The 21,208-nt window shown below is 46.1% G+C and overlaps 2 protein-coding genes across 2 annotated transcripts; both read left to right on the forward strand.

Moving 5' to 3' along the window:
- The first annotated feature begins 4,199 nt into the window (after positions 1-4,199).
- On the forward strand, positions 4,200-4,778 carry LOC137151517 (olfactory receptor 51G2-like). The gene has a single exon (XM_067545776.1). It carries the CDS (start codon positions 4,200-4,202, stop codon positions 4,776-4,778), a length of 579 nt encoding a protein of 192 aa, XP_067401877.1.
- An 11,644-nt stretch (positions 4,779-16,422) lies between these two features.
- Positions 16,423-17,361, forward strand: LOC137151518 (olfactory receptor 52N4-like). The gene has a single exon (XM_067545777.1). It carries the CDS (start codon positions 16,423-16,425, stop codon positions 17,359-17,361), a length of 939 nt encoding a protein of 312 aa, XP_067401878.1.
- The last annotated feature ends 3,847 nt before the right edge of the window (positions 17,362-21,208 follow it).

Raw genomic sequence — 21,208 nt, forward strand, 5'->3', positions numbered from 1 at the left:
CCCCAGCATTGTCTGTGTGCCTGTCAGTCTGACGAGCTTCTCAGCACCAGCTGCCCCACCTCTGGACAGACTCCCAGCACTGGCAAAACAAGCCGTGTAACCTGGCTGAAGCTCAGAAATGGGGTCTTCACAGCGTGAAGCTCAGGGGTTGTTTCTTAACCTCCCTGAAGTGTTTAGTGAGGGATGGCTTTTCATGAGCTACTGTTTCCTTTCCTGCTTGTTTTCCAGTAGCCTGCTATTAAACTAAGACTAGCCATACTGGTCATATCCCGATATTTAACCCAATATACCCAGACAATGAACATCCCAAGAATTGGGTTTCACATACACATTCATCATTATGGCAGCTCAGCTCCTTCTCTGTCACAATACCATTCCAGGATGGCATGTATTTTATCAATACAGTACAGAGACAGTCAGAGAGAGAGAGCAATAGGTGACTTTCATGTGTGAAATGAAGTTTGATTTCCATGAACACTCATGCATTTCACTTTTAAAACCACTTTTTGCAAACCCCATTGTAGCACTAGAACAAGGGCTGGGGTTACTCTGTACTAGACCTGTGGTCCTGGTTCCCCTGGGGGTCTGCAGAGTATGTGTTAGATTCACACCATTTGAAATTTTGTAGATGTCCGGAAATGAAAAACGGTTGAAAACCAGTGTACTAGAGAGTGAGAGCCCAGGGAACGAATATTGTATATGTTGATCCCAAAGCCTGTACAACTCCGGATAAAGGCTGCAGATTGACAACAAAGACTCAAATGGGAACCAGTCAGATATTAACCCAAGGACAGAAGAGCTACTAGTTGCATTGGATTTCCCAGACTAATCTTTGATAACAAGCGAATGAATTCGGGCTGAAGGCTGCAATTTTTTCAAATTTTCAATTTTTTTCAAACAGTACCGATACTGTCATGACAATGTCCTCTCCCATTCCTATTGCCTGACCCAGGAGGACATGATGATGGCTTGTTCAGATACAAGAGCCCACAGCATCTACAGCTTCTTTGGAACACTCACTTCACTGGGGTTGGACGTCCTTCTCATCCTCCTATCTTATGTGATGATCCTCAAAACAGTGTTGAGCAATGTGTCCCACCTGTGTCTCCCACGTCTGTTTTGTCCTGATATTCTATACCCCAGATATTGTCTTGTCTGTGATACACAGATTCATGAAGAGGTCTTCTCCGTTGGTTCAGCCTGTCATGAGCAACATCTATTTGCTGGTCCCACCCCTGATGAACCCAATTGTGTACAGCATGAAAAGCAAAGCCATTCAGGAGAGGATAATCAGGGGATTTTTCAAGTGAAGGGTCATTTCATCACCGGGCTCCAGCGCTGATGATACGGGAGATGAAAAACACAAGCCACCTATTCCATCCTAGATGCTTCCAGAGGACATGAGAGGACAAGAGCTACTGATCCATGTCACCAGCTGCTAGGGAAGGACAGCGCACTGGGAGAATGGGGCCGAGGCAGGCAGCAGTATTTACAAAGACTCTGTGTTTGCGGAGCTGTTTTGCAGTTGCAATCCTGGCCCTTCCTTTGTAATCTGGCTGCTGCGTGATCCATCAGGGAGGCACCGGCTGTGAGCAGGGCTATTCCATGGGCGTGGACACTCACCCTTCTCCTGCGCCCTCACCCAGGCTCTTGTGACTGAGTCATTTCAGACACTGGATTAAAGCAGGAGCCTTCAGACAAGCCATTCAGGCCCACTCCTGAACCCATGGATGTCTCTGCACAAATAACCCCCCAACCCACCATCCTGCCACCAGGCTGAGCAGAGCTGTGTGTGTGAGTGAGGATCGTACACACAGCAATCTGACAAGAGACTCATCCCCACATTCCCTTCCCATCCCCTCCAGTTGTACTGCCCCAACCATACAAAAGGGACGGAAATGGGCCTCAGCTCCCCAGGAACTCAAAAGTGAAATTGCAGAACTACTAACTCCGGTATGGAACTTAAGATTTAAATCAGCTTCTGTACCAGAGAAAAGCCTGCCGGCCAAGTCTGAATGGGTTAGTGGACTTTCCAGTGGGCACAAGGGTTTCCAAGACCACTCCAGTTTGGACTGGCTGCTCCTCCATCAGGCCAGCAGAGAAGGGCTCTGCCATTATGATACGCATCTCTGGGTGCCCAGAGGTGTGTGGTCCGGTAACACGAGTGAGAGAGGTTCACGGTTTAAGCAAAGCTGGGCTGGAAAAAAGAGGATTTTAGTCCATGAAAAATTTTGACCCACAGTAAAATGTTTCCTTTTCATCCATTTCTGGGGGTGGCTTTTCATAGAAAGCTGATTATTTCTCGCTGAAATTTCAGTTGCCATGGCCCTCCCCAGATGCAGCTGCCTGGATCCCCAAGAGAAATTGGAGGCTTTTCGTTTCCCTTTCTTCATAAATGAAGGTTGCACTGACTGAGTCTATGGCTGCATTCTGGGTTTGGAAAGGTCTAAACCTCCCGCCCAGTCTATACCTCACCAGCTACTAAAGCCAGCCTTCCCATCTCCATGCAGCTCCTTCATCCCTACAACGGCCCATTCAGCAGATCCTGTGGGCAGTGGTTACTGTGACAGGCCCCGGTAGTACATCTCCGATGAACCTGTGCTCTCAGGGAGCTGGAGAGGGTCCAAGAGCAGTTGTGGAGGCACAGAGATTGTGGGTGGGAGGGCCTGGCTATCAGAGGATCACTGAGATCTGTGCGTAACTTTGGGGATCCATGGATGCTGGGTCCCACCCTTTATCCCTCAGGGAGAAGGGAAGGGACATCCCCTACTGGAACAATCTGAGGGAAAATTCCATATTGGGAGCTCTGTGGAATCTTCCTTCCTCAGCCGGCACCCTGGGTTAGTAATGAAAGAAAGGGTGCTTCCGGGGAGAAATCTGGCCCTACATAACTATTATTGTATTGCAGTGCATCAAGATTACAGCTGTAACAGCATCATCGGTACCACTCGGCTGCCCTTGAGGGAGCCCTGTGATTCCTCTTAGCCATACGCACAGCACTGACAGCCTGGATTGCAGGCATAGAGCCTGTGGCAGGGCTGGTGCTGCTGTCCAGTCTGGTGGCATGACCGAGCATCCCCTGGGATTGGGCTTCCTGCAGTTTGCCATTGGACATAATGGGGTTAAAGCTGACACTCTCTGAACCAATTAGCTGAGGGTCCCAGGTGGCCAAGTTGCCCCCAAGGAAATGGGCAAACATGCTTCATAAGGACAGTTGCAGCCTGTCTGAGCAGACACTGCCTGCTGCCCGTGCAAGCTCTCCCCTGCCTCCTTCTCTGTTAGGGTGCAGATCTCTGTTGGCAGCTGCTCCCCTTCTTGCAGGCATTGGGTACGTTGGCAGGTTTCTCTGTCGTTAAATCTTTCAAATGCCAAGGGAAGGTTGAAGGCTGCCTGCTGTTGACATGGGCGGATGTTCTGTACAGCGGCAGCTGACTCTGCTGGGTTGTGGGTGTGACTCAGTGACAGGGGCTGGAGAGCAGGTAGCACTAGGTAGCTGGGGGACCCTCCACTTCATGTGCCCGTGGTCTATGGGGGATCATTCCAGGTAAACAGAAACCCCAGATTAAAAGGGAGCTCAGAGTGTGAAAACCCCGATGCTCTGAGTCAAGTCCCAATTGCAGAGGTGCTGTTTGCTCTGGTGTGGAGAATAGGCCATGCAATATCAGTGAGTAATTTGCAAATCACCTAAGGTTCATTTGCTTCTGGAAATTTAATGAGCAAATCCATGTTCAAAGCTTTTATTCTCTGGCTCAGTTGTGAACACAGGAATTCAGAGCTGTGTTGCTTTGTCGTAAAAAATCATATAAGGCACATGGAATATTTCTGTTTCCTGTCTGGATGAAGGATGCAGCATTTCTGCCCTGTAGAACCCACTCAAAGTTACATCTCTGTCTCCTTTCTGGTTTCTGAGTGCCAGATGTCAGCCTTGTCCCTTTCCCTCTCCTGTGGTGGAATCCCACCATTCTCCCACACTGAGGCTGGGCCCTGGGCTAAAGCACACTACGAGTCAAATTGGTCTGCCCAGCAGCACCAGGTTCCATCTCTCTGGTTCTTCTGTTTGGGAGTCTGTGACCTGTGGTGAGCAGTGACCAGCCAGTCTTCCTGAACCAAACTCGAGGGAAATCTGCCACGATGCGTGTTTTGCCCAGCTGTTCTTCATCCACTCACTTACATTCACAGAATCCTCTCGGCTCTTGTGCATGGCCTTTGACCGCTTTGTTGCGATCTGTAACCCACTGAGATATGCTTCCATCTTAACACCGCCCAGAATAGTCAAGATGGGACTGGTGTGTTTGCTAAGAGGAGTGATCCCAATATTCCCAGTCCCCATTCTCCTGAAACAGTACCGATACTGTCAAGCCAACGTCCTCTCCCATTCCTACTGCCTGAACCAGGAAGTCATGACGATGGCTTGTTCTGATATCAGAGTTAACGTCATCTATGGCTTCTTTGTAACAGTCTCTTCAGCAGGGTTTGACTTCCTGCTTATTCTCGTATCGCATGTTATAATCCTCAAAACAGTGCTGAGCATCATGTCGCACGTGGAGCGCCTCAAGGCCCTGAACACCTGCGTCTCCCACATCTGTATTGTCCTGCTCTTCTACATACCATGGATTGGCTTGTCCGTGATATACAGATTCATGAAGATCTCTTCTCCTTTGGTTCAGAATGTCTTGGGAAACGTCCCTTTGCTGATCCCACCGCTGATGAACCCAATCGTGTACAGCGTGAAAACCAAACCCATTCATGCCAGGATAATTAGGGTGTTCATAAAGTGAAGGGTCCTTTCGCCACTCTGCTCCATCGCTGGTGACATGGGAGATGATCAATTGATCTCGCTCAACAGCTGCTAAGGGAGGACAGCGCACTGGGGGAACGGGATGGAGGCAGGCAGCAGCATTTACAAAATGACTGTGTTTGTGTACAGCCAGGGGATGGGTGGGATGTTATCGCAGAAAGAGCTGTAGCTCAAAATTGCTGTGGATACAGTCAGTTCAGAGAAGGAACATGGAAGTTTTGTCCAATTCTAAATGACCTGTCTCTGTCCCGTCTCTGGTTAAACACCCAGCAGCCATGAGAAAAGCTGCAGAGCTGTTTTGCAATTGCAGTCCAGGCCCTTTATGAGCACTCTGGCTGCTGCATGATCCATGAGAGCGGCACCAGCTTTGGAGGCCAATAGGATCAGTCAGCCCCTTAAAGTTCCCGGGACTTTTGGAGCTAACTGAGGCCTAGCAGAGGGTTCTACTAGAGTAAAGGAAGATGGTCCCGGCTGGGGAATAGTTCATGCTTTGGGAAATCCCAGCCTACAGATTCTTTAAGGGTCTGAGACTGGGGCCTTGAAGTGCAGGGCAGTGCCTGGACCCCTCACTCCCTTCCACCCGCAAGAGCCGTGGAAGGCAGGGCTGGCTGCCTCTTTTCTCAGAACTTGGCGACAGCAAAAGGGGAAGGATGGCTGCCTCTCTCAGCCTGTGGGGAAGGGACTTAGCTACCGAGGGGGCCAGCTGGTGAGGAGCCAGGAAGGCTGCAGGGAGCCTGAGCCAATGCAGACCCCAGCAATGAGGGCGGGGGGACTCCGGCGCAATGGAGGAGGGCAGAGCGCAGGCTAAGAGAACCTGTGTATTGTAGAACAAATACGACCCCACACAGGGGGATCTTGTTTCCAGTCACACAGGCTGAGAGTAAGTCACTGCAGGGACCTTAGAGGGAGGGGCAGGGTGCCTGCAGGGTACCTCAGGCTGCAAGGGGGCACTCTGGGATGGCATCCGTCTGCAGGGGATTGGCCTGACTGTTCTGTGCACTTTGAAGCTGTAACAAACAGGCACAGGTCATCTCAGCCCCCAGGCTCCTCTAAACTCCACTGAGGCTGGTGGGGAACAGTCCAGAGAATCAAACCATTTAACTGGCTCCTTGCGATCCCTGATCCCCACAGTGCAGGAGGCAGCTCTGGGGCAGCAGAGAATCCAGCCGGTCCTGATAAGATTTTGGTCCTGTGGTTTGGGCTGTGTTCTGCGGGTCAAGGTCCAAGGTGACAGAGGGAGTCTGTGCCAGAGCTCGGAATTAAACGTGAGTTGCCTTAATCCTGGTGCCCTGCCTTAGCCAGAAGACTCTCCTTCCTTTCCCCAGCCACAGGAGGGGAGCAGAAGGTCACAACCCGGAAGTAAAAGAGATCAAAACTCTTCTCCTTTTTGTGCTCCTGTTGCACACAGCTCTGCGTGTTCCTCTCAGATGTAAAAACGTCCAGTCCTTTTGCTGAATCTTCCCATCTCTTAAGCCACAGAAGCTGGTGGCCAGGATCTCCTCACATTCATTATGCATAGTTTAAATAAATTATGAAAAGATCAAACTCACTCGATTGTCCTGGGTTCTGGGTTTAGAGCAGAATTTATTATTATTTTTCAGTCTTCGCCAAGGCCAGGAGTCTGCTTGGGATGTGAAGCACAAACAGCCGACATTATCCCTGGGCACTTACAGGCAAAAATAGGTACCTGGATCTGGAATCTGGTGCATTTAGCAGCATCAAAGCCATGCCCCAGTTAGATGGGCCTGGTGTGGGATGGGACCAAGCAGTTGGCTATACAGGGATCCCTCACCCAGGGCTTAATAATAAAACCTAGTTCTTATATAGCATGTGTTGGGACACTGGATTAAAGCAGGAGCCCCAAGAGAAACCATTCAAACAGCCCCCGCCCAGTGCATGGCTTTGCACACAACACACATGTGAAGACCCCAATTCCACCGTGTTGCCCAGAGGCAGAGCAGAGCTGCGTGTGTGAGTGAGAGCCGGAGACACAGGAGTCATGCCAAGAGACTCAGGCCCAGGGATCCCTCATGCAGGGCTTAATAATCAAAACTAGCTCTTATCTAGCACTTGTCATCAAGAGACTGGTAAATTAAACAGTAATACGTGGGTACAGGACCACATGGGATTCACCCAAGAGTTCTGAAGTTTCACTCATACGTAACATTGTAGAACCGCTGAGTGTGGTATGTAACTTATCATCTAAATCAGCTTTTGTACCTTTTTGATGACTTGGGGAGAGCTAATGTGATGGCAATTTTTTATAAATGCTCCAGAGGCGATCCTGATAATTATATACCACGAAGCCCAACTTCGGTACCAGGCAAATTGTTTGAAACTGTAGTAAAGAACAGAATTATCAGACACACAGATGAATACGATATCTTGGGGAAGACTCAACATGGTTTATGTAAAGGGAACTCATGGCTGACTAGTCAGGAAAAATTGGTAGGGGAAGTAGAAGTGAATGGTAACTTGGGCAGCAGTGATCATGAGATGGTTCAGTTCAGGATCCTGATGGGCAGGATCCCCTGGGAGGCTCATATGAGGGGGAAAGGAGTCCAAGAGAGCTGGCTGTATTCTAAAAAAACCTTATTGAAAGTGCAGGAACAAACAATTCTGATGTGCAGAGAGAATAGCAAATATGGCAGGTAACCAACTTGGCTTAACAACGAAGTCCATTTGAATGTGGATGGACATTGGGCAGCTAACTCGCCTCTGAACATCTCCCTCCATCCTCCCTACCCCAATGACAGCCTGTGCAGGTACTGTAGCTGGTCTAAAAAGACACAGACCGTCAGTGCTCAGCTTACTGGGAACGTGCTTCCCCATGGCAGGATATTGCACCATGTGAGGTTGATGACTAAGCTGGGGCAATCTGTATTGCCCTCTGTCAGAGAGAGGCTGGCGGATGGGAGGGACAGTTACTCTGTGTAGAAATCCTACATTTGAAACAAGGATGTGCAAGAGCCTGTCCACGTGTATGTCACGGCCTCAGTGATTCAGCATGTTGTTCATCAGCCGGGAGTAGCAGCAGATGCTCAAGTTCTATGACAATGAGCAGCAGCACAGAAATGCTGATAGAGAAATGAGCACATCTAACCCTTGGCTCTTCTTTTCTCTTTGGGGTTTTAGCAGTGCAGGACAACTCTAGCAAGTCTGCAAGTCTTAGTTTGCCCTGACAATCTGACGCTCTGTTATTGGTGAATCATTTCTTCACTCTCAAGGGAGGCTCGTATTCTGAATTTCTTCAGGGTCTGTTTTCTGCTGTTCCCACTGCTCACTGAGCGCAGGGAATTGTCCTGGAGTCCTGGCCAACCTGAGACTCCACAGGGACTGCACAGGAGCTTCATAAAGGTCCCTGTCCAGCACTGTGACTTTCAGATGTGAGATTCGTACACTGATTTTCAGGTCACAGTAAGGAGATTTCCTCTCTGCTGCAGAGATTTCGGTGAGTTGCCTGTTTTTCCAATAAACTTAGTGCTAAGGGCTCAGAAACAGTTCAAATGAAGAACAATCTGGGCAGGAATTCTCCAGCATGTAGACTGGAAATGCTTAGTGTTGTCAGAAACTCCATGGGACTTAAATAGGGAGCTAAAGAATCACTGCAAGTCATTTAGACAACTTTTTCTTTTAAGATCATTTCTCTATCTTGTCCTGTCTCCTTCTAACTGACTTAATATCGTCCTTTTTTTTTTTGGTGTGTCTGATGTTTTTTCTGGTTCGCTCAAATTTTCCAATTCAGCAACTTCACTGCCAGGTTAATACGTGCAGTCAAAGACTCTGCAGTGGGTACGTGTGATAGCTGAGATTTCACAACACGAATGGGTCACACAGGGCTTTACAGACTGGCCAGATTCTGCTCTCACATTCTGCCTTCAGTGGCTCACTCCAGTTTGACACTGGTATCACTGAGAGCAAAATCAGAGCCCCCATGTTTTGAAATCCCCATCTATCATGCTTGGTCTCGGGATGCCACATAAACTGCAGATCTTCCTTCAGACACTTTCAGCACTTTAGCAGAATAGCTCTCGCTGCTGCAGGACTTGAAGCCAGGATCTTCACAGCAGGGAGCCTAAAGTTCCACAGGAAGGGTGAAATCTTTGTCCCATTCACATCAATGTCAAAACTCCCGTCAGACTAGCAGGAGCATATTCAGGGCACAAGGCACTATGCCACGTTTATTGTGCATGTAAGAATATAAAAAATCTGTCACATTCACATTCATAAAGCTCTGCAAGTTGCTGTGATATAATGGCCAGTCCTTTTATGCATTGTTCAAACCAGCCTAGTAGCCAACAAGTCTGGGCACGATGAGGCAGCCGGGCCTCTGTCAGTCATGAATCCGATTCTCCAAGATGACTATTGCAGAATGAGTCCCATAGTTTCCTGTGGCTGGAGGGCATTCATATTTACATTTCACTTTTTTTTTTTAACAGGCTTTCAATTTTACTGGTGGTTTTTTTTTCCTTGTCATCTCTTACCACCCACAAAACAAAGATCGTGATCTTTTTTTTTTTCTTTTGACTCCTTGCTATAAGTGCTTCAAGATCTTCCATCATTCACAGGTTGTAAATCTGAAACACAAAGCAGAACAACCTTCCCCCTTCCTATCTGGGAAGTATCACTAAACATTTCAGCTAATTTAATTAATTTTTATTCTCAGACACAGCCAGGCCTCAGTCCCTTTTCTCCCTTCCCTTTTTCGCCAGGAGAGGACTCTTGAGCTTTTAACTGTGCTTTGAACACTCTTCCCATATGGGGCTCAGCAAATTCATCACAAACTCTGGCTGGTGGTTTGCTTAGGGATTACTGAAATTTTCAGAGGCTTCCACTGTGTCACAGGAGATATTTTTCATAGGACTCTGTTAGCAAAGTTAACCGGCACTTTTACTTCTCCCAAGACGTCTATTTTCGGGACCCCTTTTCTTTCCAAATTAATTGAACTTGATTTCTCCTTTATTTCTCTCTTTATTTCTCCTCTTTCCTACCTGATAGAGGATGATTTTGTAAATACAGTTACAGTGCTCATTGATTTTTTTCTGCTTCATGCAGTACTTCACTTTTTATTTAAACACGATACCATATACAACAATGTTAGTAACAAGACAAACAACACAAAATCATAAAACACAAAACACAATCTTTGTTGCAACAGTAGATACATGGTTTTGTTCTTTAGCTGTTTTGCTAACGCCAGCTTTTCCTGAAGTTCTGAAAGGCAAAAAGAACATTCTTCTACCCCCTTTGCAGGGATGGCAGATTACTGTTTAAAATACCCCTTTCTTTTACAGATCTCCTTTCTGATTGCAGGCAAAACAGGAATTACCCTCATATTTTCCTGTGTTTTTGTTCTATAGGCAGGCCAGGTTTGTAATGGCTTCTACCTTTGAAGGTTTTGGGGTGAATGTTCTTTTTTTTAATTCATGAATATCATGAGGTGGTGTACCTCAGTTTCCCTTTTTATACAGCGGGCCAGGTTTGTAATGTTTTCTCTGCCCTGCCAACTTTTAAGATTATCTACAGGTAATAGTTGAGAAGTATCATTACCATAAGGCTTTTTAAGATGAGGTGTGTTTTCAGTTACCATTTTTCCCCCAAAAAAACTATCCACATTATACATTGTTACGGAGTTACTCATTAATATTAAATGTCTTTCAGGCTTTAATAATAACAATAACATTAGCATCAATTTTCTCACAAATATTACAAGTGGGTGTTTGTAAGTATCTTGTTATACCGTGCCTTTATTTAGAGAATTTGTCTCTGACGCCAGGGTGTTCATTATCCTTTTGGAATCTTTGCACAGGCTTTAATTTAATTACATCCTTGCAGTTCTGGTGGGGTAAGTTTGTAAGGGACTCTTGTTAGCAGGGACTTGTTTCTTACCTTTCTTTTGTGTCCATTATCTGCATGCAGACCTTTTCTGCTACCATCTCTGGACAGTTCTCCTCTTTCCCTAGCATATCAGCTATGTAATTTGCATCAACAGACACCACCGGTTGTCAGTTTTTTGTTTGTTCTTAAAGCACACAGTGATCTGAAAAAAAATAAAAAACTTATCCTGGCTCCTTTATGAGCCCTTGTAGGATTTTAATTAAGTAGCAAGTTTGGTTAACATTTCTTTTAAACCTTCTACAATACATACTGCATATGTCATGGGAAAATGCACATTTCTTTCATAATTTCACTTCCCTATAACATTATATTAACCATGTCAATATTTACATAAGGTGTAAGTGTTTGTTTTGTGCTTAGAGTTTTCATATACCCTTACCAAAGTGATAGTGTGATTACTCCGAGGAGACACTTTCCTTTTAATTTCTTAATATTTTACTGCAGCTCTGATCTCCTCTTTTGTTACCAAAAATAAAAAGAATCCAGAATCTTTTTTCATTCTCCTGTTTTTGGCTGCTCCTCCACAGCCATGGCCACATTCTTTGGTTCTTATTTAAAAAGATATTAAATCTATAAAGCACTGAGGTACCTCTCAAGGGTTAAATGCTGAATAACAAAGCCAAACAGCACTAATTTATCTGTGTCTTGCAAATAAGTGTTTGTCAGTTTAGCAACTTTAAATGAAAGATTCAAATGGAGTTTAGTGGTGTTATTTAAAAAGACAAAACAAAACCAGTTCATCTTAAGCTTAGAAAACAGGGTTTTACAAACCAGAAATATTAGTTTAGGTCCTTAAAACGTCACAGATTTACACAATATATTTGCACACACAGTTTTTTTCCCCTTGCACCGATCTAATTATATTTACACAGCTGTACTCACATTACTTTTCCTTTTATACATTTGGAGGCAGTTAAGTTCCAAAGAAACCCTTTTTTTAACTTTAGGCATTTTAACTAAATCATCCATATTCAAATTATTTCAGTCAGGATTCACAGACCATTCCTTTGGGGGAAATGGCCCATTTTTCCTTCAGAATGGCTGCAAAGAAAGCAAGAATTTTTTTCTATAACACTTTCCACAACTTTCAACTGCAATTCTCTTAAGTCTTCTCTTTTCCTTTAAATCACTTACTTTTGCCTTCAATTTACTTTATTTTAGCATGGTGATGATATTCTTTGCTGCCATAGCTTTTAATATTTCACTGGCATCATGGTTTTGTGATCTTAAACTCTCCATTCTCTTACACAGAGTGCTGTGTTTATCAATCACTGTTTTTACTGAGCTGATTCTAATGTATTTTATTCATTTCTTAAGGTGGCATATTGTTCTTGTCAAACCTGAGCCACCAAGTGCCAACTTTGCAACACAGCTGCCTTAGTCTATGTTTTGTCAAAAAAAAAAATGTTTTACATTCAAAGTGTGTCCAAAGTTGCTTCCATCATAATCTCAGAAAAAAAGAGAAGTGCAGAGGCGGGGGGCAGGAAGGAAGGGGAGAGAGTGAGAGAGAAAAGCAGTAGGAGAGGAAGAAGGAAAGCCTAAACCAAGAAAAATATAGACAGTAACAAGTGGGGCTCCGTGGGCCAGAGCATCTGAACCCACACCCCAGCCCCTATCCCGTCTTGAATGACAGTGGCTCTGATATCCAGGGGCTGTGCCCAAACCTTTTCAAATCCTGCTTAAAGGCTGTAAGTTCTTGTACAAAAAACAGCGCTTCCTGCTTTTCCTTGGGGATATTTCTAGGCTGTGTTTTCTTAAACATTTCCCACAATAAAACATGAACAACAACTAACAATGACATTAAAACTTATATGTACATATATATAATAGCAACTCTTGGAAGAGCAACAACAAACTCCTGGAAGAGCAATTTCTTTCATATCAATAACATCTAAACCTAAACTCCTACATCCTTCAGAGTCTGTTCTTTTTTGTTTGTTTTCCCGGATAACCGAACAAACACATTTTCAGATCTTCCTCTATCCTGCCAAGCTCACTAATGCCAGTGGTGTGCACACCTGTTTTTACAATAATCATGGGATACTGCAATGCTTCCCGCTATCGCAATTCTCCACCAAAATGTTATACTTGTAAAAAAAAAAGTCTGGCAGGATCTGATTCAGGGGAACAAGGCACTATGCCATATTTATTGTACATGTAAGAATATCAGAAAACAGTCACATACATTCACATATTCATAACGTTCTGCACTGTTGTAATATAATGACCAGTCCTTTTATGCGTTGCTCGACCCTGCCTAGTGGCCAACTAGGCAAGGCACATGGAGGGAGCCAAGCCTCCGTCAGTCGCGAATCCTATGCTCCAGATGACAACTGCAGAACGAGACCCAAAGTTTCCATGTTTTTACCCATCTTTGGTACTTGCTGGCTCTCATGTCAGTCTATGGCCTTGCTGTGTCATGCTGCCTCTAGATTCAGTATAGTTGTTAATTACCAGCTAATTGCAAGCATGACGAGCTTCTTATTGCTGAACTTTCTTTGTTTCCAGGGTGGATCCTTCTGTACTTTAGGGTCATTAATTTGCACTTTAGGGTTGTTGATAGGTATTCTTCATCCTTCAGGGACAGGATGGCAGTCGGTGTCTTTATTCCCCTTTCCGTTGTCAGAGCAGTTTAGGTTGGTGTCTTTTTATGCCCTGCACGTACATTCCTCACTCACACAAAGGGAATTTATCAAGAAATTTTCAGGTTCAATAGTACAAGTTTCAGGAAAGAGCTCACTTCAAGAAACTAACACGATGGAGTCCACTTATGCCCCACTAAACAGCATTGTACCATTATCATAACAGGAAAGGAAAAATGTATCTCTATCTCACTTATATAATAGAACTAGGAATCTACATCTGATTTGTTTGCACAGCTCCCGGGGGTGGGTCACACTCTCTCCTCCCCTGGGGTCTGTCCCTCTCTCCTTCCCTGCACACGCTGAGCAGCTGCTGAGGTTCCCTTTACCTCCAGACAGGCTGTGCAGCCTGCTCCTCCTCCATCCTCCCTTTCCCCGGCGCAGCCAGACCCAGAATTTAACCCAGGCTGTGTAGATATTTGTACGAGCTGTCAATGTGTGGTGTGTCCGGCACCTGGTATTGGTCCTGGGCTAGTGGGATCACTGTGTGACAGGGCTGGAGGTTGTGGCTGTGAGAAGGGGGGGTGTACACGGACAGGCAGAGCTTATAGAGAAGCATCAAACTTGGTTTAGAAATTCTCAGTGACGGAAAGTATGCCATGACCCTTGGTAAATTGATTCAATAGTTAATTGCTCTCTCTGCTTAAAAAGTGCACACCTTATTTATAGTCAGAATCTGTCTAACTTCAACTTCCAAACACTGGATGGTGTTAGACCTTTCAAGGCTAGCCTGAAAAGCCCATTCTTCAATATTTCATACCTATGTGGGTATTTGTAGACTGTGATCAAGTCACCCTTAAACCATCTCTCTTAGATGCAAAGAGCTCAATCTATTTAGTCTATCACTGTAAGGCAGGATTTACAATCTTTAAAGATTCTTCTGGCTCTCCTCTGAATCTTCTTCATTGTATCAACATCCAACTTTAATTGTGGACACCAGAACTGGACACATTATTCCAGCAGCAGTTGCACACTGCCTAAACAAACTGGAGGATTGGGCCAAAAGAAATCTAATGAGGTTCAACAAGGACAAGTGCAGAGTCCTCCACTTAGGAAGGAAGAATCCCATGCACAGCTATAGACTGGGGACCGACGAGCTGGGCAGCAGCTCTGCAGAAAAGGACCTGGGGGTAACGGTGGATAAAAAGCTGGATATGAGTCAGCAGTGTGCCCTGGTTGTCAAGAAGGCTAATGGAATATTGGGCTGCATTAGGAGGGGCATTGCCAGCAGGTCACGGGAAGTGATTATTCCCCTCTATTCGGCATTGGTGAGGCCGCATTTAGAATACTGTGTCCAGTTTTGGGCCCCCCACTACAAAAAAGATGTGGACAATTTAGAGAGAGTGCAGCGGAGGGCAACCAAAATGATTAGGGGGCTGGAGCACAGGACTTATGAGGAGAGGCTGAGGGAACTGGGCTTGTTTAGTCTGCAAAAGAGAAGAGTGAGGGGGGATTTGATAGTGGCTTTTAACTACCTGAAAGGGGGTTCCAGGGAGGATGGGGCTAGGCTGTTCTCGGTGGTGGCAGATGACAGAACAAGGAGCAACGGTCTCAAGTTGCAGGGGGAGGTCTAGGTTGGACATTAGGAAAAAGTTTTTTACTAGGAGGGTGGTGAAGCATTGGAATGGGTTACCTAGGGAGGTGGTGGAATCTCCATCCTTACAGGTTTTTAAGCTGAGGCTTGACAAAGCCCTGGTTGGGATGATATAGCTGAGGTTAGTCCTGCTTTGAGCAGGGGGTTGGACTAGATGACCTCCTGAGGTCCCTTCCAACTCTAATATTCTATGATTCTATGATTCTATGAAAGAGGTAAATCAACTTTTCTACCTCAACATGAGATTTCCCTGTTTATCATCCGAGGATCACTTTAGCTCTTTTGCCAAAGGCTCACACAGGGACCTTATGTTTAGCTAATGATTCCATCACACTCCCAAAATCTTGTTCACAGCCACTACTTCCCACGATAGAGTCCCCCACTGCGTAAGTATCATCTTCCTTCTTTGTTCATAGACACATACAGCTACAGAGCTATATTAGAACACAGATTGTTTGCTTCGACCCAGTTTACCGACCAGTCCAGATCGCTGTGAATAAGTCACGCGTACTCTTCATTATTTACGATCTCCCAATTTTTGTGGGATCTGCAAACTTTATCAGTATTCAAGCATGAGAAGGGTAAGGAGCTGGGTTGCTGTCGGGTGTCTCTGCTTATCCTTGTCAGTTACAAAGGCAGAATAAAGCTTTTCCCTCCAATGGACATACATGTTGCATTTATTGACTTTGAACATCATCTCTTATTACTATGTTTCATTACCTCCCTCTGAGGACATCTCTTGACCGGATTTTGGCCCACAAAATTTGGTGCCATCTGCAAATCATAGAATCATCGAAAATTAGGGTTGGAATGGACCTCAGGAGGTCATCTAGTCCAAGCCCCTGCTCAAAGCAGGAAGAACCCCAATTAAATCATCCCAGCCAGGGCTTTGTCAAGCTGGACCTTAAAAATCTCTAAAGATGGAGATTCCACTACCTCCCTAGGTAACCCATTCCAGTGCTTCACCACCCTCCTAGTGAAAAGCTTTTTCCTAATCTCCAACCTAGACCTCCTCCACTGCAACTTGAGACCGTTTCTCTTTGTTCTGTCACCTGCCACAGAGAACAGCGTAGCTCCATCCTCCCTGGAACAACCCTTTAGGCAGTTAAAGGCTGCTGTCAAATCCCCCCTGGTTCTTTTCTTCGGAAAACTGAACAAGCCGAGTTCCCTCAGCCTCTCCTCATAAGTCATGTGCTCCAGCCCCCTAATCATTTTCATTACCCCCTGTTGGACTCTCTCCTATTTGTCCACATCCCTCCTCTAATGCGGGGCCCAAAACTGGAAACAATACTCCAAATGTGGCCCCACCAGTGCCAAATACAGGGCAATAATATTGCCATCTCACTGCTCACCACCGTTCCTAGATTGTTAGTAACTATAAAATATTTACCATGGTATTTGTTACCAAGTGCCTAACCCCCTCGCTATGTTTCTCTCCCTTCACAGGAACCCTCAGCATTTCTGAGCATGATCAGTGCCTCGACCCTCTCATGGAGGCTTTCAACCTCACCCCCTCTGACCCGTCAACATTCATCCTAAACGGCATCCCAGGGCTGGAAGATGGCCACATCTGGATTTCCATCCCTTTCTCTATGTTCTACATCATCTGCCTATTGGGAACTTTCATGGTTCTCTTTGTTGTTGGCAAAGAGCAGACCCTGCACAAGCCCATGTTCCTGCTGATCTGCATGCTGTCGCTCACAGGCATCGGCATGCCTACCTGCATTGTGCCGAAGGCACTAAGCATATTTTGGTTCCGTTCCAAAGGCATCACTGTGGATGGCTGCCTCACCCAGATTTTCTTCCTTTACATGATAGGTGCTACGCAATCAGCCGTCCTCGTGCTAATGGCCTTCGATCGCTACATCTCCATATGTCACCCTCTGAGATATGCCACCATCCTCACCAACTCACGAATTGCTAAGCTAGGGCTAGTGGGTTTGATACGATCTGTTCTCTTGATTCTGCCCGAGACCCTGCTATTGCGGCGGCTGCCATTCTGTGCCAACCGCGTTATCCCCCACACGTACTGTGAGACCATTGCTGTGACGAACATCTCATGTGGGGAGACCATAATCAATCGGATGTACGGCCTGGTGATTTTATTACTTATCATCGGGTTAGACCAGACACTCATTGGCCTGTCCTACGGGTTGATCATCAGAGCTGTCCTCAGGATCTCCTCCAAAAAAGCCAACCGAAAAGCCCTCAACACCTGCACACCCCACATCTGTGTGACAGTGATGTCTTGTACGATTATCCTCTTCTCTACTCTGATACACAGGTTTGGTCAGGGCATCACTGCCTACGTTCATGTCCTCTTGGCCAACCTCTATCTCCTTGTGCCCCCCATGTTCAACCCTATCATTTATGGGGTCAAAATCAAAGAGCTTCGTGACAAACTGGGAAAATACACCTGCAGAATGTGATCACCTGGGGCCGCTGACTTCAAACCTCTGTGACAGAAGGAGGAAAGGATGTTTCCTCATTAATCAAGGGTGCTCTGCTTCTATTTGGCTGAGCTCATCCATGTGGAGGTTCACAGTCTGAGAAGTTCCTCACACCTGATGTCTTATCACTCCATCACGAAGCACTGCTCCCTCAGACCATCACCTGATCTCTTTCAGCGTCGTCACCCCTCATCCCCCAAACCCACACACTCTTTTACTCAGCCTTTCCAAGACTTCCCGACCTCCAGTACTCGTGGCATCTCATATTCTCTCAGACCTATTTTCACAGAATCATTGAATCATAGAATATTAGAATTGGAAGGGACCTTAGGAGGTCATCTAGTCCAACCCCCTGCTCAAAACAGGACTAACCTCAGCTATATAATCCCAGCCAGGGCTTTGTCAAGCCTCAGCTTAAAAACCTCTAAAGATGGAGATTTCACCACCTCCCTAGGTAACCCATTCTAGCGCTTCACCACCCTCCTAGTGAAAAACTTTTTCCTAATGTCCAACCTAGAACTCCCGCCCTGTAACTTGAGACCATTACTCCTTGTTCTTTCATCTGCCACCACCAAGAACAGCCTAGCCCCATCCTCCCTGGAACCACCTTTCAGGTAGTTAAAGGCTGCTATCAAATCCCCCCTCATTCTCTTTTGCAGACTAAACAAGCCCTTAGCCTCTCCTCATAAGTCCTGTGCTCCAGCCCCCTAAACATTTTTGTTCCCTCCGCTGTACTCTCTCCAACTTGTCTACATCCTTTTTGTAGTGAGGAGCCCAAAACTGGACACAATACTCTAAATGCGGCCTCACCAATCCAGAATAGAGCGGAATAATCACTTCCCGCGACCTGCTGGCAATGCTCCTCCTAATGCAGCCCAATATGCTATTAGCCTTCTTGACAGCCAGGGCACACTGCTGACTCATATCCAGCTTTTTATCCACTGTTACCCCCAGGTCCTTTTCTGCAGAACTGCTGCCTAGCTCTTCGGTCCCCAGTGTATAGCTGTGCATGGGATTCTTCCTTCCTCAGTGGAGGACTCTGCACTTTTCTTTGTTGAACCTCATTAGATTTCTTTTGGCCCAATCTTCCAGTTTGTTTAGGTTCTTCTGTATCCTATCCCTACCTTCCAGGGTATCAACCACTCCCCGCAGCTTAGTGTCATCTGCAAACTTTCTGAGGGTGCAATCTACCCCATCTTCCAGATCATTAATGAAGATGTTGAACAAAACTGGCCCCAGGACCAACCCCTGTGGCACTCAACTTGTGACCGGCTGCCAGCTAGACATGGAGCCATTGATCACTACTCATGGAGCCCTATGATCTAGCCAGTTCTCTATCCATTTTATAGTCCATTCATCCAACCCATACTTCTTTAACTTGCTGATAAGAATACTGTGAGAGACAGTATCAAAAGCTTTGCTAAAGTCAAGGTATATCACATCCACCACCTTCCCTACATCCACAAAGCCAGTCACCTCATCATAGAAAGCAATCAGATTGGTCAGGCTTGACTTTCCCTTGGTGAATGCGTGTTGACTGTTCCTGATCACCTTCCTCTCTTCCAAGTGCCTTAAAATGGATTCCTTAAGGACCTGCTCCATGATTTTTCCAGGGATTGAAGTGAGGCTGACCGGTCTGTAGTTCCCTGGATCCTCTTTCCTTCCTTTTTTGAAGATGGGCACTATATTTGCTTTTTTCCAGTCATCAGGGACCTCCATCTTTTGCCACGAGCTTTCAAAGATAATAGCCAATGGTTCTGGAGTCACCTCAGCCAACTCCCTCAGCACCCTCGGGTGCATTCCATCCGGCCCCATGGACTTGTGTATGTCAATCCTTCTAAATAGTCTTGGGCCTGTTCCTTCAGCACTGAGGGATGTTCACCTCCTTCCCATTCTGTGCCACCCAGTGAAGCAGTCTGGGAGCTGATCTTGTCTGTGAAGGCAAAGGCAAAAAAGGCATTGAGTACCTCAGCTTTCTCCACATCCTCTGTCACTAGGTTGCCTCCCTCATTCTCTAAGAGGCCCACACTTTCCCTAATCTTCCTCTTGTTGGCAACATGCCTGTAGAAACTTTCTTGTTCCCCTTCACGTCCCTTGCTAGCTGCAACTCCAATTGTGCTTTGGCCTTCCTGATTTCATTTCTGCATGTTTGAGCAGTATTTTTATAATCCTCCCTAGTCATCTGATCAAGCTTCCACTTCTTCTAAGCTTCTTTTTTGTGTTTAAGTTCGCCAAATACTTCTTTGTTAAGCCAAGCTGGACACCTACCATATTTGCTATTCTTTCTGCACATCTGGATGGTTTGTTCCTGTGCCCTCAATAAGGTTTCTTTAAAATACAGCCAGCTCTCTTGGATTCCTTTCCCCCTCATATTAGCCTCCCAGGGAATCCTGCCCATCAGTTCCCTGAGGGAGTCAAAGTCCGCTTTTCTGAAGTCCATGGTCTGTATCCTGCTGTTCTCCTTTCTTCCTTTTGTCAGGATCCCAAACTTGACTATCTCATGGTCACTTCTGCCTAGGTTGCCATCCACTTCTACTTTCCCTACCAAATCTTCCCTGTTTGTGAGCAGCAGGTCAAGAGAAGCATGGCCCCTAGTTGGTTGCTCCATCATTTGCACCAGGAAATTGTCTGTGACACTCTCCAAAAACTTCCTACATATTTTGTGCTCTGCTGTATTGCTCTTCCAGCAGATGTCAGAGTGATTGAAGTCCCCCATGAGAATCAGGTCCTATGAACTGGAAACTTTCCCTAGTTGAGTAAAAAAAGCCTCATCTACCTCATCCTCTTGGTCTGGTGGTCTATAACAGACACCCACCACAACATCACCCTTATTGTTCTTGCTTCTAAGCTTAACCCAGAGACACTCAACTGGCTTATCTCCAGTTTCATACTAGAGCTCAGAGCAATCATAGTGCTCTCTTACATACACTGCAACTCCTCCACCCTTTCGCCCCTGCCTGTCCTTCCTGAACAGTTTATACCCATCCATGACAGTGCTCCAGTCGTGTGAGTTACTCCAGCAAGTCTCAGTTATTCCAATCATGTTGTAGTTTCTTGATTGTGCCAGGACTTCCAGTTCCTCCTGCTGGTTTCCCAGGCTTCTTGCTTTTGTGTACAGGCACTTGAGATAAGTAGCCGATTGGCCTACTTTCACAGTATGAATCGGGAGGCCTCCCCTGCTGCACCCTCCTCCTTCTGCTTCCTTGTGGTGTCCCTCTTCCCCACTTACCTTCGGGCTTAGGTCTCCATCCCCCGTCAAACCTAGTTTAAAGCCCTCCTCACTAGGTTAGCCAGCCTGTCTGTGAAGATACTCTTTCCTCTCTTCATTAGGTGAATCCCGTCTCTTCCTAGTAATCCTTCTTCCTGGAACAACATCCCATGATCGAAGAATCCAAAGTCCTCTCTTCGACACCACCTGCATAACCATGGATTTACTTCCGCAATGCGACGGTCCTTACCTGGGCCTTTTCCCTGAACAGGGAGGATGGATGAGAACACCACTTGCACTTCAAACTCCTTTATCTATTTTCCCAGAGCCACATAGTCTGCAGTGATTCACTCAAGATCATTCTTGGTAGTGTCATTGGTGGCCACGTGGAGAAGTAGGAAGGGGTAGTGGTCTAGGACTTGATAAGTAATGGCAGTCTCTTCGTCACATTCCTAATCCTAGCTCTAGGCAAGCAGCACACTTCTCTAGTTTCCCGGTCCAGACGGCAGATGGATGACTCCGTCCCCCTTGGGAGGGAGTCCCCGACCACCATCACCCTTCTCTTCCTCTTGGGAATGGTCATCGTGGAACCCCTGTCCCTAGGACAATGCATCCCTT

Source organism: Emydura macquarii, unplaced genomic scaffold (assembly GCF_026122565.2).
Source record: "Emydura macquarii macquarii isolate MOO-44397 ecotype Brisbane River unplaced genomic scaffold, CSIRO-AGI_Emac_v2 contig_1096, whole genome shotgun sequence".
NCBI lineage: Eukaryota > Metazoa > Chordata > Testudines > Chelidae > Emydura > Emydura macquarii.

What these genes read in the sequence shown, in the direction of transcription:
- LOC137151517 (XM_067545776.1), top strand. Translation starts at nt 4,200, where the DNA reads ATGGCCTTTGACCGCTTTGTTGCGATCTGTAACCCACTGAGATATGCT.
- LOC137151518 (XM_067545777.1), top strand. Translation starts at nt 16,423, where the DNA reads ATGGAGGCTTTCAACCTCACCCCCTCTGACCCGTCAACATTCATCCTA.